Raw genomic sequence first — 25,051 nt, forward strand, 5'->3', positions numbered from 1 at the left:
AGTGGCCTTTCTACGTGTATGTGTGTGTCTGTGTAAGTGTGTGTAATCCCAGTGGATCACAGTGGTTTGTAGATAGCTGGACAAACACACAGTCGGAGAGGGTCAGCCAGAGGTGGTAGATGTGAGAGGGAGACACACAAGAATGGAGGGACCATGTGCAAATAAATTGGACTGAGACCAGTGGTGAAGCATAGGTACAACTCCTGATAACACGTCTGTCCTTTTCTCTGTGTCTTTATACAGTGAGGTCACACAGTATGATGCATACAAATAAAGGAGCCCCGAGATACTGCAACCACACATATTAAGCACACATCGCCATATACATACTACATACCTACATACATGCAAACATGTATGCACAATGGCTGGAATAGAAGTGATGTGAATATCACAGTCTGGCCCATTCTGTGACTTGTCTGTGACACACACAGACGCACTGAGGCTGCTATCACAGCCCTGATAAGCAGGTTTTTATCCATGGATTCCTGAAGGGTTAGCAGACAGAGCTTATCATGCTGCTGACGCAACGCCATCCTGCTGCCCAGTTGAGAGACTCTTTCTAGTTCGACCAACAGGGACTGACTGGTTTAGTTGTGTTTTCTTGGTCTGGTCTGATGACATCAAGAAGCAGCAGGAGTCTGTTTCATTTAGGCATCTGTTTCAGTTAGACAGAAAAGATTGAGCAAAATATACTGTGGCTCTTCTGCTGTAGTCGCAGATTATGTTGCACGTTTATAACTTTTTTCCTGCTTGCAAAACATAATTGTAAATAAGATACATTAAACATTAAAATGCATATTTCACAACCACAATAACAACCTTCTCTGCTACCACACACACACACACACACACACACACACACACACATACAAAACCTATAAAGAAAAGGGTATTTGAGCTACATGTTCCAAGTCATTACTAGTGCGAACAGGCCACTGCTGGAGATTTATCCCTGGTGGAGAGTAACAAACAGGATATGGTACATTTTCTGCTGTGCTAACTCGTAAACAACTCATAGTCCATCATATGGTAACAATTAAGGCGAGACAGAGCTGGACTGAGCTAAGGTGTGTTTATGTGTGGGGTGCAGTTTGGAATATTGCATGTGCGCATATCAGTGTAATTTTTCTGTTTCATCAAATGAATTTAATAAATTCCATAGTTTGGTAGTGATCCCATGTGAGCAATTTTGTATTATTTGTCATTTACGGGAAAACCAAATAATTTAAGATGTTTCAAGGTCAAGATGTTAAGCTCGTGTCTAAATCTTACATTACAGTGCATGACCTCTGGAGAACATATTGCGGCTTCATCTTGAGCCTACGAAACAGCTGTCTCCTCATTACTTTGTTATTCTTAAGGTACCAGAACATACAATGATTTCCACCATGCATCCTGTTCATCTTTCTGTCTGGTTGTGGAGAATCAGTGACGCCATATGCTGTTCTTGTACTTCATTTATGTCTTTTGCTTTACTGTAACAGATCTAAGGCAATATTGATTAGCTAACTCTGAGGCATTCAATAGCTTCCTCTATCATTTGCAATTCAGTCAATGTTTCTTACTAATGCATAAAACACCACTTGTTTCATGTAACATTAATCAAAGCCGCTATGAGGATCTTCTTTCAGCGTCCTCAGTGCAGATTAAGTTTTGAACAGGCTTTATTACCAAGCCTCATATTAGAGACATTTCAATCCACAAGATTTTATTTATTTATTTTTTTGTGTTGTGGTTTTCTGAGAATCATGAAAATAATTTTCCTTTAGTTTTCTGGCTCTCCAGACTTTCTCCATGCTGTCAGTTTTGCATCCCATGCATTTTCAGCTGCTCAGAGATGGCAGATGGTGCTACAAGCAAGTGACCAGCATCACAACACATTTTGGTGTCAAGCCAAAAGGAAGATGACATGATATATTGCTGCAAATCTTGCCTAGATGGATCAGTTAGTCACTCTGCTGAAAAGACTTTAACATTCCCTTTCTGTTAATAGTTACCTAACAAGAACCTTCAATTATAGAATGAAAGCAATACATTTGTAATGTACCTTTAAAAGCATGACTTCAACAGCAAAGAAGTCCAAAATAAATGTTACGTGCACATAAAGTCTTTCAGCTGATCAGATTTATGCTCACAAACACACCACATAGCTCATCTTACTGGCTATGTATGTTTAACTAGCATTCAAAATCAATTTCCTTCAAATTCCTTTTGTGCTTGTTTGAATGGGCATCAAAAATAGTTTGCTTGTGAAACTTCCATTATGCACTAGGCATAATGGAAGTTTCACAAAGAGATGTCTTTTAGATCAGCACTTAAAGAGATATACAGGATAGTTTACATAAATGTAAACTAAATATACTGTATACTGTTTTCTTCCACTTCCAGACATCTTTATTGCCCCGACCTCACACACAAAAGCAAACACAGAAAATCATTATCGCAGCACTGTGTTTTTTCCCCCTCCAAGGTATTACAAGCCTTGTAAAAGCTGCCTCTTTCTGAACCTCTGTATGATCAAACTCAGCTTTTTCTGTGACATCCGCGGGGGATCGCTAATTTGGCGTGCTTTGTTTAGAGCGGTGAGTCGTGTGTCCTTGGAATACAGGCTCTCCTCTGTTGGTCACTGTTGGAGTGTGCCACTGCACCCAAAACTGTAGAGCGCCACAGGCTCATGTAAAGAGTTTCCCCCTCGGAGCAGGAAAGGGTCAGAGCAGCACCTTCAAATAACATTTCTGGTGTTTAGCAAAACACGGAGAGGCACAGGGAAGAAGTGAGAGAGAACAGTCATCTCACTGCCTCACAGCCCCCAGAGACACGGTCCCTTCTCTCTATGTACACACACTCAAACGCATGGAGTCACTGGTACATATACACACATATAAGCGAACGGGGGCAGCAGCGTGGCCTGTGCTCTCCCTCAACAGGCACAAATACAGGCAGTCTGTTGTCTCTGGCAGCCAAACAACTGGCCAATGACGTCTCTCTGGCCCAGTGTGTCAGAGCATGACGACGTGCCATTATCCGAAAAGGTTATGACAACAGGAGCAGGAATTAGCTCTATAATGTCTAAAAAGCAGACGTTTGTTCAGGAACACATGCGGTAGGACGAGCCTGTAAACTTAACCTGTGACCAGAACTTGGAGATAAACCAAAAGCAGTGACATGTTCAGTTTAGGTTTACATTTTCTGGGTGTATGTGTGAGAGACAGTTGGACGTTCCTGGGTCATTAGCAGGAGTTAGAGGATTGCTCGAACTGAACTGCCCAACAATTTTTCAGTTCGTCAGAAATACAGCTATTTAAAGCTGAAGCAATGTCAGGGGAGAAGAAAAATCAAAACCCAGTCTTGATTAGAATTGGCCCACAACCCTGAAACATTCCTCTCTGTGTCTTTTTGTGTGGTGTGGAGGGTATTTTTAGTATCTTAAAATGTGTAACACAGCATCTCTCTCTGCGCGTGGCCAAATCTTCAGAGCCCAGAGGTCTAAGCTAACCATGACAAAGCTAATTAGTCAACCATAACAAAATTAAAAAGCTGTTATTATTATGAGTCACACCATCATTTGGAAACTTGCAGTGTTTAGAAGATCCAGGCTGTTTTATAGTACAATTTGTGCTCATGATTGCACCTGGTGTATTTTCATGCACTTTCATTATGTTACAATAAATGGGAACCATGTGTCCAGAATATTTCCAGTCCTATTTTTTGGGGGGGTCTTATTTTTTAACATATTAGCATATAATGTGTTGGTTAATGAGGGGAAACTTGTTACTATTTGGATCATAACAGAGTAGCAGCAACTCCACTCTTGCACATGAAGAAAACACATTGCTGTCTCTTGTTATTTCTTTATTCTAATACAGCAGAGCGAGTCTTTTTCAGGTGATGTTAAAAAGGGAATGAACACCAGGCTGAAAAGCAGTGTTTCACCTCCATCTCTAGTTGACGGTTTCTTGTCTTTTGCACATCTGGTTGGGTCAGAAGTGTGTACTGACACATGACACACTGATTTATGGCACAAAGGAAATGCATCAACCATTGCCTGACCAGAACAGGAAGAGGGTTGTGCTTTTGTTCTCCGGTAGCTATCGGTAGCTTTCCCGTGTAGTTTTCCCTACTACCACACACAGACAAGATATGAAATCCCATTAATATATACAAGAAAGCATATAAAAACGTACAGTACCTCTGTAGGATTAACCCCAAATTACTCCAACAAAATACACAACCAAGTGATGCCTCTTGTGACTGACAGACAAGCTAAGTAAAGCTCCAGGAACACTGGAGTTACCTTCATAATCCAGCTAGTGAGCTGCAGGTGGCTTACGGGGATGGACGTCCCGGGACCTAGGTGGTTTGCTAGTGGATTTACAGAGTGGAGGATGGAGATGCAACAGGGTACAACTACAAATGACTGTTTGGCTAGTTGCCATCAGCTACCACTCTTAGGACTGACTGTGCCTCTTCAACGTCTTCAACTTTGGCTTTTGTTGCCACTGAATTGTGCTGCGCTCTGCATTATGCTCTGTGCTCCTAGAGCAAATTTATTACCATCTGAAGGCAGCTTAAGGGTTGAATAAATACATTAGACCTTAACTCCTTTCTTTGTGAAATTACAAACACTCAGCTCCTACTATGATATTGGTTTTCTGGCTGTCAGTCCTTTAAATCCAAACTTATAAGTAATCTTTTCCCCTTAATTTTCAATTAGTGCTTGTTCTTTGATTACTTCTGGCCTAGTAGGGGAGACCGGGGTTTGTTGTCACATTTTAAAGTCTCCTGTGAATTGCTCCTCATCAACATTTCTTACAATAGCCATTCCTACATCAAAAGGAAGCTTAAAGTCTTGGAGCAAAATAGGCATCCCTTTTATTCTTAGAAGTTATTTTAACAGCAAGTTATTCTACATCAAAGACAATCTTACAATGTAAAGGGTTGTTTTTTGCCTCTGTAGTTATCAGCAGGGTTTGAGTAAAAATTGTGATTTTTCAAAAAACACAATCAGTTTTAAAATATCACAATTTAAATAAAATCACCATCTCTATAATACTCATTGCATTTGATTGATTTTCTGATGCTTGGTTTGAACTTCTTGACCATATCTACACTCCTAAATGCATTGAGTTAGATATTTGCATTAACGAACAGTTGAACAAGTATATCGAAATATGTTTAGCAATTAACACGATACATGACAAGGAACTTGGAACATTTTCATTCCACTGTGTCTTAAAAGTTATTGGTATCACACAAGCCTCATATTTCTGTTCCTGTGAGTATTTCAGCATGAATTATATTCAAGATTGTGGAGTTATATGCTGAAATATATGCTTTCATATACTATTGACATTACACAAGCTCACAGGGACATTTTTGAAGAGGAAGTCCTGTCATCCGCTCTGACAGGTGAGAACACAAAGCAGAACATTTACATATGACAGTATAAATGTGTACTATCAGGATGTTTAAGTGTGGTTGTGTAAGCAACCACAAACAGATAACCTGAAGAAAGCCACACACACACACACTCACATCCAGTTCTCTTCAAGCACTTCACAATGATAGATGACACTGTTACAACACTTCCTCGGTACAACTGGAGTAGTGCGCCTGGACATCATCTCTGAGGGCAAAGGTCAAGGAATGTTATTATCATGGCTAACTTTGCCAAAATGTGATTTACAGTGTGTTAGTGCTGATGTACAGCAAAGACAGCAGTGAACCCGGCTGGAGTTTGCTCAGAGTGAGTCTGCTCCTTTATTGCACCTGTGGGCCACCTTTTACACGACCCTGTCATAGACGCAGAAAATTTGGACTGTGACTGTAAAGTCGTTTGTCACTTTGGAAAGATGTCAGGCAGTATAAACAGTGAAATAAAATAAAGGTAAAACTGAACCATTAAATTTTCTTCTCTCAATCCCTAAACATCCAAACACAGAGCTTGGGCAAGAATAAACAATTCATACTAGCAAATGTGCACTTTCCTATGTGATGGGATGACTAAAATATGAGATTTATGCCCTGATTGTACTTGACTGATTGTACTGACCCCCGTTGTGTAATAAAACGCTCTTCCTATGTTACATCATAAGTCAAACCACTACTGGAGGAAATGAGAGATCTCGTAAATTTCTGATGCATACACAAAACAAACTGTACCCAATCTATTGGACAGATGTTTAGACTGATGTTTTTGACTTTTGACTACAATCCGTACAGCAAATGACACCATCTATTCTTAGACCCTCAACTCAGATAAAATGTTTTTTTTAAAAACACTCAAGGGGGAAAAACTCAGGACCACAACAGAGGAGGGCTCATTCTCCCATGATGGGCAAACTAGACTAACAGAGCTACAGTATGAACAATCAGGATAATAACATGTAGAATGGCTCCTAGAGGAGGTCAAGCAACTTCAAGGTGCCACCAAGCAGATCTGAGCCTCAGGACCTCATTACCACCACGAACACCTTCAAGCACACAGTTCTCACAGACAGGAGGAAGGAAACAAACACACACACACACACACACAGGGGAGAGATAAACAATGACAACGCTGGCAAGAGGAGAGGCTGAATCTCTTGAAGGATGAAGCTTCAGATTCAAAACATCTGGAACGAGGTACTGACCAGGGAAGGAAGGGGCAGAGGTCTCAGGACAGCTGATGGTCCAGCACAGAGAAGCCCGCGAGGACGAGGAGGAGAAAATAGAGGGTGAGAGAGAGATAGAGAGGTAGAGAGAAAGAAAGAGAGATAAACGCACTAATGTGCTTGTGGGGCAACAAAGAGAGGGTTAGAGAGATGCAGTGGTTTTAGGAAAATGATATTCTTGTCAGCAGGCAAACATGGGATATGAACACTAGGCCTAATAGAGTCACTTAGACTGAGACCAAACTGCTGGATGGACAACAGTAACAGGTACAAGGATGTAATCAAGGAATAAGCAGCATTAACTCTGATCTGACTTAGATAGGGACCCAGTGAGGCAACGCTAAAACTGGTCAAATCTTCTAGTTTTACTTTAAGTTCTGTTGTACTTAAAACAGCGCAAAGCACAGGCCCGGCAACAAATCATTACAAAAACACTTTTCCTTTCACAGAGCCAGTTTGTACGATTGAGTTGAATTAATATAACTACAGAACGAGACGACAGACTTGAAATTATGTGATTGCGGCACATCCCTTTAAATCCTCTCATAAAATGTAGGGCACACAGGTGAAGGGTTCTAACTTGTCCTCGGCCAGTCTGCTGCACAGGAGGCAGAGGATGATGTGATTTGGGATTTTAATCCAGAAAAAATAAATAAATAAAATCATGGCCAGTAAGATGATTATAACTAGAGCTAAATTCAGCTCTTTGCTGTTTGTAGGATTGTGCTTTTCAATTTATTGTATGTCTGTTTTTTGGAGCGTATCCATGAAAATGACCACTGGGTGCATTTCACTGGTCTGAAAGTGACATAAGTAGCTTCCTCTGGCAGTGAAGACACTGGGCAGATCATACATGGTTCTGTATTGTTACCGTCTTTGACATCTGAGTGACCTTAGACTGATAAATGATACCATCTACAGTTGTGTGGTACCAGTATGATATCCCCTTTTGGTCTCTTGTCATATTTACACAGTGGAGTACCTCTAAAATGTATTACAGGATTACTATAGTTAATTCACATAATGGGCTGCTCCATCTCACAGAACAAGCCAGGAAATCTTCATGTAAACATGGCATCCATCCACTGCAAACTGACTCACATCCAGGGCAGAATGAACAGAAACAAGGGGAAGAGCTGAAATATGACGGAGGGATCACTGCAGCGGCACAAAAAAGGGATGGTGTCAAGTGGGAGGGGAGAGAAGGAGAGAGAGAGAGAGGGAGAGAGAGAGGGTGAGAGAGACTATGTGGAGGAGTGAAGGCAGTGGCCTGTGTGCGCCAGGGGTTCCTGTTTTTGGTTCACCAGCTGAGTATCAGGGGCAACTCAATAGTGGACCAAATGTGATGTGGAAGTCCTGAACCACAAAACTAAAACAAAAGTTGTGAACCCCATAATTTGGCAGTGTTTAAATTATATGCATACTTGCTGAAGTTTTGTTTTGAGGGCAAGCATCACCAATATTTTTTTGGTGTCTGCTGTGCACAGAGAACATGCATGATCATGGGAATCATAGGTGGAAAGTGTAGACTGAGACACTGACACAGAGAAATAATCTATTATTTTCCCGGACGGTCAGCGGCAGCTTTCCGCTTGACTGACAGCGATGGCCTTGGAGGCAGACAGCGACAGAGGTTCATCAAGAAGCGCTCATGAAAAATATCCCCGGGCAGCGTTGGAGCGCAACGGCTACGTGAAGACATGTGTCACCCCGTTGTACCAGGACGCAGGGAGCCAGTCGTGGCTGAGACTCGCCGTGACATGGACTTGCCGAGGAGTGTCGTCTGCGGTCTGCGTTGCCTCTGTCTCCGTTATTCTCGCTCTGCTGCTCAGATTGGTCGACTGGGATGCAGGCAGCAGCAGCAGCAGCAGCAGCAGCAGCAACGGAAATAGCAGCGGATCCGGCTCTCGTCTTCATTTCGCGGCGGGCTGCGCTGTGGAGCTGCTTTTGACTGCGTCTTACTGCGTCTCCCCTGTTTTTACACTCGTATGTGCCTTCTTCTGGGTCGGGCTGTATCTGATTCGCTGCGGGGTGCTCATCCGTACCGCCGTGTTTTTGTTAGCGGTGTGCCACTTGGGCGAAGCCGCGGCGCAGTCCCTCCTGCGCGGCGCCGAGGAGCAGCTGCTGTCCCTGCCCGCAACCCTGGTAGTCCTCGGCTGCCTGGGCAGCGGGGCTCTGCTGGTCGTCCGGCTGCGTCAGGGAGTGTCCATCCTCGTCTTCATTAGCGTCATAAGGGCCGTCTCCATCGTCTCTCTGAGCAGAGTCCGGGCCAGCTGGAGACCCTACCTGGCCTACCTGCTGGGGCTGCTGGGGGTTTTGCTTGCGAGGTATGCTGACCGGCTCCTGCCGGCCTCAGGGACCAGCGGAACGGGGTGCTGTGGCTCTGTGACCGGGGCGAAGGAGGAGGACATCCCTGTCTTCAAAAGGAGACGGAGGTCCAGCTCCATAGCGGCCTCGGAAATGATGGCTCACAGTCAGAGCAACAGCAAGTCCCACCGCAGGACTTCGCTGCCTTGCATTCCGCGGGACCAGGTAAGACATGGCCAACTTTAGACGTCTGAACCACATGATACTGAATGTTTTCTTATTGCTTTGCTCATGTCCCGTCAAGTACTGTAGACCTATAACGCGTTTTGGTATCCTCTCTCTTTCGCTGATGGCATGTATGGCAGCTTTACGCGCGGTTCCTTCAAGACAACGGGCCAACCTAGATAGAAATAACACGTTTTATTGTTATGATGTCATGATGTTTGCCTGCTCTATAGGTCCACATCTTCAGTTTCTGAGGTCTATTACTTGTACCGCATATTTGCAATTTACAAACACTGCTGTTTACCTTCGCTCCGACACTGCTGTTAATTTGGTCATCATGGTTGTGCTGTGCGCCGTGTTTGTGCTGCTGATAAGCAAATGGATGGTGCACTTAGCATGCCAAGTTACTGGGAGCCTGCGTGTGTGCGCGCGTGTGCGTGTGCGCATGCATAGGTGTGAGGTCACATCTAAATATTTTGAAAGCCTCTGTTTATCCTGGGTGCTGACCAGTGGTGTGGTGCACGTGTTCCCAAACTTTACACAGGAAGGAGCCAAATTTGATAGTGTGTCCTTATAAGAACCTCCTCTTGTGTTGCGTGTTTTGAGGATTGTGGAAAGTCACCGTTCCACTGTACACCACTCTGTTCTTATTCATGTGTGGTAATTAAAATGAGACATTGATCCTGGAGATTCCTGGACATGTTTTGGAAACTCTCAGAGTTGAGAAGGAGTAGGTGAAGGAAATGTTTGCAGCGTGACCCGGGGCAATTAGCTGAATGTGACCACAGATTCATGGATGTAGTGGACGTGCTCTGCCCTGAATACTGCTTCTACTGGAGCTTGAAGCACATCTCTGTTTGTAATCCGACTGGAGCTGCTCTAATTTCAGATTCTGAACATTCTTTCTCACAATTTGTTGGTTTACGTTTATATTTGACATGCAGATGTGGCACTCTTTAGAATAATCTCCATGAATCAGTATGTCAACATCTGGTTAATTTACTTTGCAGGTGTAAAGATGTGTATGTTACAGAGCAACCTCTCATCACTGCTTTACATCTAAATGGATGGCAAACAATAGAGACAATGTAATGTTTTTTTTAGAGTGAATTAAACCACCTTTACCTTATGGTGTTGTCTTTTTTCCACATAGGCTATACTTCTTTGATTCCTACAATTTACAAATATGCTACATATCCTATATCTGTATATATCTACTGAGGTTCTTAATTTGCTCAGCCTCAATACTGAGCCTCTACCGACTATCCTTTGACTACCTATTTTGTCACACCAAGACTTTTAGTTTAGTGTTCATAAGAAAAAGCGAGACCCAATTTAGAGCACTTTTCAAACACAGCGTGCCCTGCAGGATGTAGATTACATTCATATCAAATCTTTATTTTGTGCTTTGTATGATATTTATATTCACAGTAAGACACATATTGTCAAAAGTGAGCTTGAAAAGACTTCTGTTCTAATAATTAGTTTTTTATAACACAAAGGTGTTGGGGGACCCGAATACTGTAAATGTATCGCTGAAACCAAAAATAGAAGGAAGACAATAATCATCTTTTAGGTCGAGGAAATGTTCTATGATTTCTGTTCTTTCAGCTCACATTAAAGCTGTCTTCCACAACTAAGCGTAACATCTGACATCCACGCATGTCTCTCACTCGCTCACTGACTTTCGCATATCATGAAAATATATCAGATCATTTCCAAGAGAAAGACACGCACACTGTCAACCTAGAACATGTCTGCAGTTGTCAGTCAGCGCCTGGATCAGCTGCATACTGCCGGAAGATGCATGAAGAGCCCAGTTTCAACTATACATCAGATCATGTTTCGATATGTTATTTATGGCCGGGGTGTTGACCTCTCATTGTAACAAGTCATGCTTCCGCTAATCATCCTTTTATACCCATGAATGCCTCCTGCACTGAAGATTATTCTCCTGCAGTCTTTGCTCCAAATTGTGCCCATGCCCACTAGTGACAAACTCAGATAAACACCAAGAGATTTGGGGCGAATAAACAAGGAGCTGGCAATGTTGTTGCCACATGGGAGAGTGGGACAGTGATCATCCTGAGTGGGTGAGCTTGTGTCATACTCAGCCATGTGTGGCTTAGCTAAAGAAGCAGCATAATCCTAACTGATTACACTGGTCTTTTTCCTCTGTTGGCAACTTTGGCCTGATCTCATTTATAGATTTTGAGACTAGACAGAGGGAGGTTATGTGTCTGAGAAAGAAAAGCTTAATAGCAACATTTAAGCAGCGTTTAAATGGCTTATCAGCTCTCTTCTTTTGATTTGAGGTGTAATTGCAGTTGACAGGGTAAATGCTCGGGGAAATGGACACCTCGCTGTGGGATGATGGGTTACTGTTACTGTTTGCTCATTGTTACTCAGGAGTTGTTACCATGTGTGTGCCTGCATACTAGCCACTGCAATTTAAAGCAGCTGACATTTTCCGGGATATTTCAAAAGACGCAGTTCAGAGATGAATCAGATCAGATTGATTTCATCCAGATGTTTGTATTGTTAATTTTCTTAAAATGTGATATCTATTGCTTTTTAATAATCAGAATACACACAGATAAATTACCTTTTTTTAAAAGTAAAAACAAGGCAAATGAGGTGTTAGGCACATCACTCTTCTTCAGTATCAGATTGTATTCTGGATTATAGCAATAGCCATAGATTTAGTCTTGTATGCATAGGCCTAAAGGTTAGTGTCTCCATTGTGAGTGCAGTCTAAGACAGTCTGTATGTGCCCTGTGTGGGTGATGGTGAATGGCCCAATCACATCGGATCACAAACACCTTTCAGTGTGCCATGATCTAGAATTACACATATTGTCCCATCTCGCAAATTTCCCTCTCTCGTGTGAAAGCTGGAGCTGATCGCTCATCAGCTGTATGACTCTTGATGCTTGGTTGTTCATTGCTAATTGGTATCCAGGGAACGCTGAGTTAGTGGACTATCTGTACTATTAGAACAGCTCCATTACCCGTTCTACCCCGTCATGTTTGAAACAGGACTGATGACAAATTGAACTTTGAAACTAAAAAAAAAACCCTCACAATTGACCAGATGCTGAGGACAGCGTGTCCTCCTGTGGCCTGTTATCGCCGTCTAATCTGCAGGACCAGTGGGAGGAACATGGAGATTGATGTATGGCACCAAGAGAGAGAAACACAAACAAAATGACCTCACTTTGGGTTTCCGAGTAGTTGAAGAATTCACCGAAATGGTACACCTTTCTGCATTATTTATCCATTGGACAGTAATTGTGTAATTTAAAATATTTTAAACAGTTTTACAGTATATATAAGAAAAAAAGACACAGCAAGATGTGCTGATATCTAAATTAATGGATGAGTCCAGTTTCTGGCCTCTTTGACGAATGGTAGCTCAATGTGAGTATCTGTTATGGGCTTTATGTTCCTATAGATTCAACCTTATTCACCAGTTAGTCGCTAACTTTGCCCGTACAGTGGGTTTGTCAGAGCTTATGTGCTAAAATCAGTTGCCTGCTGTCACTTTAAACAGTGTTGAGACCACAACAATTAGCAAATATCAAAAGATGCTAAGAAGCTACACAAAGCTGCAGAGTTGGGTAATAGATGTCTTTCGACACGGTGCTGTCATTGACCCCCTTCACATTACACACATACCACTTTCTGTCCACACAAAAAATATTGCTTAATGGGGCTTTAAGTATTTTGGTATCAGAAGCACCCCCTGGCTATTGTCTGACGATGATTTATTTGCTTTTTAAAATTTCTCTGCATTCTTATGCAGATATCTTTTTTAAGGTCGGAACGTGGTTGTCTGGCCTTTATTTATTATCAAGATATCCGCTTGCTACACCGGAAGCTGTACTTTAATACATGTTGCTCAGTCATTTAGAATGGTGGTTAAACGGTTACCTTTGCTTTGGGTATCCTAATTTACAAAAAAATAATCTAATAATTAAACTAACATCTATCGTCTCATCACACATAACTCAAGATATGTTGAGATAAAGATATACGGTAGGGATATGTATCAAAAATAGCAACATTGTGATTTTTTTTAACATATATTTGTAGAAATAATCTGAAATCATTAATAAAACCACCCCGTACGGGATCACGATGAATGAATTTTACATCTTACTACTACTGCGCGTTGTCAAACTGAAACGATCGTGCCTTTGTATGAACACTCATACACTTTATTTGTGTGGTGTAGTCGGTCGTGGACAATCTTCTGCCATTTGCTCATTCACTTGAAGTATTACAGAACAGACATTTAACAAATCAGTTACTTTTTTTTCATTTATCATGTCTTTATCCTAACTTCTCCTTGCCTCTCTCTTAAGGTCTCTCTCTGACACAAACACGCAAACACACAGGTACAGTTTATCCATACTGTAGATAATGAAGCTCTCCAGAGTGCAGTTGTACCTGAGAGAAGCGGGGGTTTTCATCAAGCGTTGCTTGTGCAGTATTTATGAAGCAGGCTGGTGCAGCCTGCCAAGCCAGAGGCAAGACAGGCACTCTGCTGAACTGGAAGCTGGAAAATAGCATCGGCTCGGCTCTGTGGCTTTATTTCTGTGTTTTTTTCTTTTTAAGGTGAATGGAAGTTATTGTTTGGCTGTTGTGCTGCTATGTAGAACAAATGTCCTTATATTAATGTAATGACAGGTTTCTACACTATCAACGTGATGCAATGTGATGCCAGTCCTTATAGCCAAGGATTTCTACATGAATTGTACTCCATTATGATGTTTCTGGACCAGCTCCACACAGAGGCCTTGTGTTTTGACAGAAGTTGTTTGTGTTTTAGCCAGGGTCTCGGTGGGATGGGGATTTCAGGGGAAAGGCCTCTGCTAGTTGTTTTTGGGTCACATGCATTTGAAAAACACTCGCTCTATGCAAGATAACGACAGCCATAAATAGAATGTCTAAAAAAGAAATATTTCCAAGTGTCTTGCTTCTTAATGGTTCGTTATTCAGTTTTCTTTTCCTCCCTATTGCGCGGTCACGTTCATTCGGGAAATGTTAGCATTCTGTCACTTGTTTCACCATCAAGGCCATCAAAACATGACAAAGTTCTGGGTGAAACAAATTAGTTTTATTGTAGTTCAGACATCAGTGGTCTTTTAAAAATGGAGGTCAGACCTTGATTTAAGGCTATACTATGTTGCATAACATATTCATCCTCTCACCATCATGTACAGTATCTGCTGGAGAGAGGAAGGGGAAAGGAGGGAGGGACATGTGCTCAGAAATCTATTTGAGGGAAGGCCCACATTCTCTCATTGACGCAAATACATTTCCAGGGAGACATACAACCTGTTCTGGTTGCCAGAGTCATCCGACCTTGTGTGGCATCAACGCTTATTATACCTTTATTGAGATAATGGAGAATATAGTTTTCATTTGTAATGAATACACAACACAGTTTTTTAAAGTCTTTTCATCAGAGAAAACGTTTATGTTGGAAGATTCTGCAATGGTGTTTTCTAAAAGTGTTTTAGTACAACACTACAATAGGGTTACGGTAAATTAGGGTCAAAGCTGTGGTTGAATTTAGGCTGCAGATGTCAGTGGAAGTATTGTAGGCACCTTTATAACAATACTTAACATTATTGTGCCTAAAATTAATGATTTAGGTCACAACTTCACTTACAAGATGAATGGTTTGACAAAATTTTCCATCACCCTGATAAACTGACAGCAGAGTCTAGTGTGAATTGCACTGTCCCTGCCATCATCCCCTATTGTGAGACCATCTAAATAAGCCTGAGAAACACCTGACAATTATTTGCATGGTTGGATATGTGGTGACTTCACCTTATGCATAATCTATAAAGCAAAACAACTTAAATTGCTGTTTCCTTTAAATATCTGAACTATGGCAAGACCCATTTCATGTGCAGAAACACAGTAACAACTGGAGTGAGAGTAGATCTAAAAGCACTTTTGGACTTTTATTTGTGTCTCACAAACAACACAGGACAGTTCATCTGCACGCTGTAAACGTCACACAGCTAAAACACGAAAGGGACACATACATCTGCTTGTGTGTGCGTTTGTGTGTGTTAAAATATAAATTGTATTTCGCCATAACTGCATATATGCACATAATCAATGTCCACATATACGTAGTTAAGCTAGGCAGCTAAATTCATCCTTTATATCATGCTTGCAATCATCTATTAATGGGTTAGAACTTAAAACAATGCCTGTCAGTGAAACAGATAAAAGTCCTTGTATTAATTTCTCAGTAAAAACGACAGAACTGTTTGCTTCACCACATCAAATTGCAAAAATTAGGCAAGGTTAAAGATTAAATGGTTAGAAAGTGGGAATTTAGTAGCAAGGTCTGTGTTGCCAGAGGTGCAGCTGTAGCCTCCTTGAATGGATCATTTCATTCAAAAGAAACACTGAGAAAAAACAGGAAACATGGACGGGGCTTCAGACGCTGAAGACAGTGGAACAGAGAAGGAAAGATGGGTTAAAAAAAGAAGTGATTGAAAGAAAAGAACACACTGGCATTAGCACAGGCTGCATCCAGCCCCAAGCAGCAGTCAAATAGCCAAATGTGTGTGTGTGTGAGTGTGTTTGTGTGTGTGTATATGTGTGTGCGAGACAGAGAGAGCGAGAAAGATGAAGAAGAGAGAGGAGGTGGGGGGGGGGCAAACTAGCTTTAGGCAACCTAATGCAGGAGCTGCTGCGTGAGAGAGGAGCAGGGAGGGCGCGAGAGGGGGGGAAAGAGAGAGTGTTGAAAGATTTGCTGGGGAGGGTGAGGAAAAGAGGGGGAGTGAGAGGAGGTATGCTGCCAAGCACAGCAGAAGTGTTGATGGTAAAAGGACAACTATCTGGTCCCCGCGTTCAACCCCTCTGCTGCTGTTCTAAACACACCATCGCTCTGAGCCCTCACATGGACTCACAGATACACTGTCGAGGCAAGTTTGTGTCGGCCGCGTACTCTTTGTGTGACAGATATTGCGCGTCTGTTTTTGTGTCTTTGTCTCCACGTAATGCAAGTATGGCTATCTGCCATGTGCTCCCACAGAGACAGGAGAGGGCCAGGGAAAAAGAGCACGAGCCAAAAAGGAAAAAAAAAAATGTGTGTGTGTGAGAGTAGCCTCCACAGCTTGCTTCTGAAAGGCAGCAGCAAATAATTTTAACCTCGCCTGGCCACTACTGTATACACGTGCTCACACATTTATACACACACACACATACACATACAGTGGCTTCCCTGCTGGCTGTCCAAATGAGGTTTGGTGGCCTTGGACAAGGATTGCCTTGTTACTCGATTCAATGGTGTGTTTTAGCTCCAAAATATGCATGGTGAGAGGTGAGAGGGGGGGAAGGCGGTTGGCCTGGGCAGGGGGCAGCATCGACGAGCAGAATCTAGATCTGCCCATACGTCTGTCTGTATGTCTGTCCACGTTTCTTTTGCGCTACAGTAAACACTCTCACCCATGTAACAGACAGCCAGCAGGTGAGAGTTAACAGTTCTGCTCTGACTGTGTTGTGTGAGAGTTTTACTTTCACAACCTTTGTCAGTTTGAGCTTCTAAGAAAATCTAAAGTGCAGGGATTTCCAGTTTTTACCTTTTCCTTTACTCCGTGGACACACGATACGGGCAGTTTGGGGACAAGAGGCAACACTTTTAAACTGTATTTATGCAGGAATGGCTGGCATTTACTCCTCTGTATGTTGTTTCACAGCTATAACACCTACTGACCTACCTGGGAGCTGCCCAATAGTGCACGGCTACTGACTGAGCTACCTAGCTTAAAGTATAATGCTGGTTTTATTTTATCTTTTTATAATTATCAGCAAATCCCATGAAAATAATGTATCCTGTTAACAAACAGCACCAGTTATATACAGCTTTTATTGCCATCATCATTGTAAATTTCCTATACAAATACAATGCAGCTCATATGGCACAATAAGAGTATCTCCATCCATATGCCAGAAGTTTGTAGAAGATCGTGGTGTTCCATGTCGTGGAAAATGCTATATTAGGCTGTGGCTACACAGCAAGATACATTCATTGTTTGTTTTTGGTGTTTTCATGGGATTTGTTGACAATAATAAAATCTAAAACAATACCAGCCTAATCCTTTAAAGGCAAACCTAGTTGATCTTGGAGGAAAGGGCATTACTTATTCAGTAATCTTGCACAGTGACACCATTCTGGGGCACGAATCCTTATTTAAACGTAGAACCAATTAAAAATTCTGCCTTTGGCCTTTATTATCCTGCATTTTATAACAACAATTTTACTACTTAGATAAGGGAGATGTGTTTATTCACAACATTTTTGCTTTCCCACCTCATTTGGAAAGTGTAAGCAGCATTATTTAAGTCGACGTTTTGGTAAACTTTAGGCCACCAGTGAGTTCAACCAATCACTCTTAGTTGAATGATAGTTGAATGGGTTGAATGGTATTAATGGGTTAAAATGTCCCCCTATCATAGAGCTGGTATGACCCCAGCTGTAATTATTTAAAGCTGCACTTATCAATATTTTTTACATTAATACTGGATCAAATGACTGTGTGTAGCCTAATGTTAAAGTAATGCTCATGGAAACTCCCTGTACCCCGGTTCAATGTCTCATGCTCTTGTGCTTATGCTTTTGATCAGAGCCCGACAAAGTTGGCTGAAATCGGTGGCTGATATTGTCCTATCACAAATATATTGGTATCGGTGTATGTTGTCCAATTAGTGCTGATAAGAAAGCATTTTGGTTTACAGCGTAATTTAGACATAGATGCTTGGGTTATTTGAAAATAATGTAATCGCATAGTTTGTCCAGTACGTATTCATTACTATTACTATCAGCACAGCTGAGCAGACTTTGCCGCTGACTCAAGCAGTGTCTTAATGTAAGCCGCAAAGTAGTTTGTGAAATAGATTGCTAGAAAATCAACTACCCCATTTTTTCCTTTTCAACATTACTCTAATATAACCCCGACCCTGACAAGCTTCATGCCACTCATGCTTACCACTTATTTGTTTGCTGTGTTAGCGCAGTAAGTAGCCAGCTATAGTTTGTCTGTACCGTCAGTACAGTCAACTCTTCCCTTTCATTCTGCAGCTCAGCAGATAACGGTGCAGTTGTGGTTTGTTCAGTGTTGACTTCACGCTACATAGTTACCTAACGTTAGTTGGCAAGATGCAATGCTGGAAAATAAAGTCTGTCTCAAGAGTGATAGCTGTTAGCTTTCCAAAATGCGGCAACAAGCCAAGTCTGTCATTTGTAGTTAAACCCTCTAACAGCTTCATCCTCCACTCTGTAAATCCATCAGCACACCGTCCGGCTCCCGGTATTTCTGGGCTACTCCTACAAACGGTGATTTTTTAAACATAATTTCTTGTATATATTATTGGATGTTAATTTTGAACCCAAAAATCCAGTATTGGTCCGGCTCTTGCTTTGATTTTACAGCCCACAACTTTTCCTGTTCTAACCAATTTTCATTTGCAATAGGCAGCTTTTTTCAGCAAAAAAACACTGCACGCTACCAATCCAGCGCCAAAGAGCAGACGGACAAAACTAGCAACTACCTGGTGAACATGGTGGAGGGTTTAGGTACTAAAGACCAAGATATTTCTCTCAGGAGTAGCTGAGAGTGAATACAGTCTGTCATGTTGAATCAAACACAACTCGAAATGAATGATAATTTTGCTCTGAGTCTGTTGCAAGTTTAGTCAGCTGTTTTCTAACATATTCACTACATTAGCTTTAAAAGGTAATAATATTGTTTGTCTTATTTACGGCAGGTTGTGATGCCCCCAATTGGCCAAAAAAAACTAGTGAATGTGTGTGAATCTATAGTATTTGATGTACCTAACATTTATATTGGCAAATTCAAAACCTCTTTTATTTACTAGATTCTATTTAGTTTGTATTGTGCCCAACTAATGATGTGTGTACAACCAACACTGCATAAAGATACATGCGAACACAAACTGCACACACACTAAGAGCCTGGCCTTGGTGAAGCTCCCAGATGTGCTGTGTCCTCGTAAAGCAGGACCTCTATTCAGATTGAGTTGAGGTGTCATCATGGGTTAGATCACTGACCCAGTCAAGCGAGGTCGTCTCTCTCTTTCTCACACACACACACACACACACACACACACACACACACACACACACACACACACACACGCTGTGAGGTGCCAGCCTTATATGTATGTATGTTTGTCATATTTGTTGCAGTAAAATCAGCAGTTCAGTTTCCTCAGTTGCTTCTATAATATCCATAAAATATCCATAGAACACTTTCCTTCCACCCCCCCACACACGTATATATGTATGTATGTGTGTATATATGTGTGTGTGTGTGTGTGTGTGTGTGTGTGTGTGTATATATATATATATATATATACTATCATTTGTATACAAATACAAATGTTTTGTGATGAATAGAAATCACTGTTGCTTTCATCAAAGCCTTTCTGCTAGGTTTTCACTACATCTATGCATCATTGAGCACATGCTTAAACACAGGTGCATGTGTGTGTGTGTGTGTGTGTGTGTGTGTGTGCGCGTGTGCGTGTGACTGTGTGTGCTTCCTTGTGGTTTGTGCTCGGTCAACAGTCTGCCGACAGTGTGTTTGTCTTGGACGCCTCTAGCCTGCCTGTAGATTACCCAATCAGATAATCAAGGGTATAATTGCATCACATGCATCTGGGAGTGTTTTTCCCTTCCATTAGCCCTCATAATGCACACATACACGTTGCACACGCACACACAGACACTGCAGATACACATTGATGACGTACATACTGCAGTTAATTGCCAGAGGTTGTCTGTGTTGAGAGACAATAAGTTCACTCGTGGACATAAAAATGCAAAAGCTTCGTCTTTACTTGCTGTATCTGTTTTGACAGTCGAGCTTCGCTGAGAGAGACTCTGGTATACCTGCTCCTTTGAAGCTGGGTCTGAAGAGGAATGATGAGGTAGTGGACCTAGAAATGATGGCTTTGCATCTGATGTTGAAAATGATTTACTAGGGATATTTCAGTATCAAATAGTTCCTATACTCTAAAACGCCATCCACTTTGTTACATCTTTTTACATCTCTATTACTGTAGCTGGATGCTAATCTTATCACATGCATCGTTAATTACCAATTTAATTATCTGCCCTGCGATTGACTGGCGACCGCTCCAGAGTGGACCCCACTTTCGCCCAGTTTCAGCTAGAATTGGCTCCAGCCCCTGTGACCCTTAAGGATAAGCAGTATAGATAATGGATGGATGGATGGTTGGATGGAAGGATGCCATTTTCTGATGTAATGTTATCAGCTTAGAAGTGTATTAGTTTGATAAAAGTTGCATAACCATAACTTCTCGTCTCATATAGGGAATAAAGTGCTGTTGCACAGGTACACATAAAACATTTATTTGTTCCCATACATGTTACACATGACTGCAGCACATACACTTCATCATCTCACCCCACAGGATGTCTTCAAGGGTAGATCGCTCACTAAAAACTTTATTCAGTCTGTTGACTGAGACAAATTTATACCTGAATTTGGTTCTTCTTATTAAATCCCAAATGCGCACTTTGAGGGACAAACATTTTCTTGCACATGTACTGTACTGTACTTAAATGAGAAGGAAGAGCTTTTTATGGGGACACTCACAAATTAAAACTGTGATAAAACAATTTGGAGAAGTCTTCGTACATTCAAAACTTGCGTGGCCCAAATCTGTAAATGAACAATATTTCCCCAGTAGGTCTCATGTCAGAAGGAATGTACACACCAGAATTCATCCGGCCATTTCTGAGCCATAAAGCTATTGTTTTACAGTGGACACATCATGGTATGAAGATGTATATCTTATCTTATGTATTTTTAGGTTTTGTTATTGCCGTCCCCTTTACAAACCATAATTTGTGCTGGAACTGCACCTATTTTTAGGCTGCTTGCTTAACCATTTCTTCAGCATTGAGTGCTTTTTTGATTAAAAGACAAATGAGAGATAAATCAACCAATTTGTATTGGTTGTATCTAACACTGTATACCTAATATGAGGTTTGCATACTGTCCTTACTTAACATAAAGTTACTTACTTTATATTTGAGTAGAGACTTGTTTTGATCCTCGAAGGGGTATCCAAATGATCCATGACATATAGGCATGCAAAAGCTTCAGTGCATGATTTCGTAGTCTTGAGCTACATTACATAGTCTGACGAAAGACTGTAGTGACTCTTGATGAAATAGAGAAATGAGAAGACATAAAAATGACTGGACTGCAGCATTAATTTGGCTAATATTTTCCCTCGGGGCACTTTTCCTCTAGCCATGGGCATCTGTAGTCAAAAAAATCTCTTTCCCTTTTGTATCTCTTTCATTCTCTCAGCCATTCTCTGCCTCCCTCCCTCCCGCGTCCCCCCCCCTCTCTTTCTGTCGCTTTTCTGTCTGCCTGTCCCTCTCTGTTTTCTCTCCCACTCACCCAATTTCCTCTCTGTCCAACTTTCACAGGACAAATGCCAAAGGCAGTATTTTTGTGTCCTCAGCTGCCATCACTCACTGTGTTATGTAAGACTCTGCTGATGTATGTGTGTGTGTGTGTCTTTGTGGATGGGACATTGTGAGGATCAGTAATATAAAAAAAAAAATTGTTGTGCAACAAACATGAAAAAATGTTGTCACTCCTGTAATTATTCTTAGTCTTACCTTTATTTTGTAGATTGTCTTTTGGCTCCCATAATGCATTGAGGAATATATACAGGAAGTGTTGCTGTGCAAGTTATGCTGCGGGCTGCAACATGAGGGCTGTTTTTTTTTTAGTGCGCATTTGTTTACATTTTTTTGTCAAATTGGCACCATTAAAAGCATGACATATTGGCCGCTAAAGGTTCCTGTTTGCTCTGTAATCACAGATGTATGGACAACTATCACTGGAGTACTTTGATAGTGAAGAAAACCTCAAAACATGCTGATTCTCAGGCTAGATCTGGAGCATCTTTTTTCTATGATTTCTAAGCGAGTTTATGAATATTTACTCGCGATGGGCATCAGAGATGATAATATTCTTGGAGAGTGTAAGTCACACCAAATCTGAAATGTGTTTATCATGTCTGTGTGTTCAGAGTCCAAGTAGGAGTAAATTCTTTAATGCAAATTGCTGCAATCTAACCATTAATTGCTTCCACGTGCATTGATAAGAGGGACAATATTTCATTTCCTGCACCAACACCAACATGCACATGTTTTCAGCACATCTTAATAACTCACTAGATCCTATTCTCTGTAATCTGTAATGCATGCAAAATGCCTCACTGTGCACCTGTTAAAACTCAAAATGAGCAGGTCGTAGGCCGCATCTGTAATTCCCCCAGTGTCTTGTGCTTTAACATGACGTCTCTCCCAGGGTAAGTTTAACCAGGTATGGAGCACAGAGTTTATTTCAGGTCAAGTTTCAATATTTAGAAATAATTGGATCCATTCTATAAATGGCACCCTGTTTTCTCCGAGCTGTGGTAAAGCATCACGAAATGAGCGCTTGGTTCTCATCTGAGGAGAAGACGAAGGAGTTGGCCTTGGGCTGTGATGTGTATACAGGATGGTACACACACACACACACACACACACACACACACACACTCTCCTTGTCTCAATCGCTCACTCACACAAACACATACAGCGCCACGCACACACACGCACACACACACACACACACTCATGTATATGTGGTATTTTGTTTCCTTTAGGCCTGATGCAGCTTGTGCTAATGTCAACGTGTTCCCTTCTTTCATTCAGCTTATTTTCACCAACATCTTTCTCTCCCTTTATCCTCCTTCCACTTGTTTCCTTCTCTACCTCTCTCTGTCCAATCTCATTCATCAAGGAATTCAGTCCTTATTGGATGAAGCTGCTCTGGTGTGAAACATGCTGAGTGTCTTTAGTTTAGCCTGAAGACAAGGCTACCCAGAAGAGCCGTTTTCTTTCCATGGATTTGTTCTCCTTCAAGTTTTCAACTCGGTGTCTTTCTTTTTGTTGTTGGTATCTCAGACCAGTGTTTACCAATTATTATCTTTTGTGGACTACACAATAGCCCGTGCATGTGTCACCGCAGGAGACAGGGACAGCGTAATGAATAGATATAGAGAAATAATCATATCAGACTCATGTTATTTAGTGGATACTTTTTATTTGCAGGCATCTACTAGGGGGTCTGGGTTAATGTTTCCCAGGAGAAATTGTTCAGATAAACAGCCATAAAATGGTCGTTTCCTGTGGGTTTTGCAAAAGGTTTGTTTTGGTTTAAATATTAATAACATTAAAGCTCATACACACCCATAGTCCACCCACATAGGTCTCTTCACTTACGCTGTTAATTAGACCTCTTCTCAGCACACTGCCCATGTGTACAGATTGCGTCTGATTGACAGCTTCTTCTCTCTCCTGCTAGCTGTGGTACACCTGCTAGTTTGGAACAATTTACATCATTATTTTTGTCGCTGTCAGTAGTTCACAGACTTTGGTGACATGTAATTCTCAGTATAGACCACAGGTCTCTAATTAGTTGGAGTAATTGGAGAGTGTGGGTGTGGGTGCACCAGAGATTTAGGTAATCCAGGCAATTTACAGCAATCCGTATTTGCATGTATTTATTTATCCCCAAGGATTTCAGTTTTTAGCACAGATTGTACTCGCAGCTGTTTGCAAGAAGCACTTTTTGCACGTATCAAAATTTCATAAATCGGACATTTTGCAAAGCAGTGTATCCACCGGTGATCGATTCTAACAACAAACACTCTCTGCTGAGTCTTGGCTTTTTTTGTTTGTCTCATGATTCTGAACTTTATATTTCATTTTATCATAAGTCAGAGAAAAAGGCAAAATACTTATGAAGGGAGGCTATTGTCAATTAAACTATAGACTATACTTGGGATCAGTTCTTGCAAGTAAGAACAAACAAAATGTCAGAGGCGAATCAAGAGAAAAGGTCTGATTTGAAGTGCATTTTAGAACATGTCTAAGTTGCTCCCGAAGCAGAGCTTTGGTGAATGAATGTGTGTGAAAGAATAGTCTCCTCCAACTTAGATTCCTCCTGCGTGAATGAAGTGTGGATGTGAATGTAGAGTAAAAGCACGTTGAGTGGTTGAAATGACTAAAAAGGTGCCATACAGACCATCTACCATTGAGTGCATACGTAAACTATATAAACCACAATTTGGCAAGACACTGCAGTCATATCAGACATTTTGGCCTTTGGGCCTTGGCATTTGGTCGTCCAAATTTGCTAAAGCCATATTGGATGTAGTCGTCTTTATATTTACTTACTTTTTTTGTTTTTCATTGAATTCATTTGCAGCCATAGCCAGTTTTAAAAAATCTATCCATCTTTGTAACTACTGATCTCTGACTGACTGCTTTATTTATTTTAAAAATGAAAATATTATTAATTCAACTATGAAGACTTTAGTTATAATTTTGTTTTAATATTTTATTTTAATCATGACAATTTAAATGAAAGAATCTACAAACTTTTCATTGATCCCATGGCAGACTGCCACAGACCCCTGGGAGTGCCTCGACCCAACTTTGATGATCACTGATCTAAAAGTCCCAGTAGTAGGTCTGTTGACACCACTTCTTGAGATATTAACATGTGGCTGTTCAGACACTATTTGTTATATATTGTAGATTGTAGGCTGAATTTATGAATGCAGCGAAATCTTTGTGGTGGGTTTCTGAGTGGTTCTTTAGTTTATCATTGCTTTACCTTTAGTTAAAAAGTAGTATGGCAGAAAATGATGCTTAAGCAGAAATGTCTTTTATCATTTAATTTCCTTAAAAAGTATCATCTGGAAGAT

General features: G+C 41.2%; 1 protein-coding gene across 1 annotated transcript in view; it reads left to right on the forward strand.

The window, feature by feature from the left end:
- The first annotated feature begins 8,261 nt into the window (after positions 1-8,261).
- LOC139199966 (cGMP-inhibited 3',5'-cyclic phosphodiesterase 3A-like) overlaps positions 8,262-25,051 on the forward strand; it is a 46,824-nt gene continuing 30,034 nt past the window's right edge. The window contains exon 1 of the mRNA XM_070829183.1: positions 8,262-9,188. Coding sequence (XP_070685284.1) covers positions 8,262-9,188 — 927 coding nt within the window. The remainder of the gene's footprint in view (positions 9,189-25,051) is intronic.

Source organism: Pempheris klunzingeri, chromosome 4, assembly GCF_042242105.1.
Source record: "Pempheris klunzingeri isolate RE-2024b chromosome 4, fPemKlu1.hap1, whole genome shotgun sequence".
Taxonomy (NCBI): domain Eukaryota; kingdom Metazoa; phylum Chordata; class Actinopteri; order Acropomatiformes; family Pempheridae; genus Pempheris; species Pempheris klunzingeri.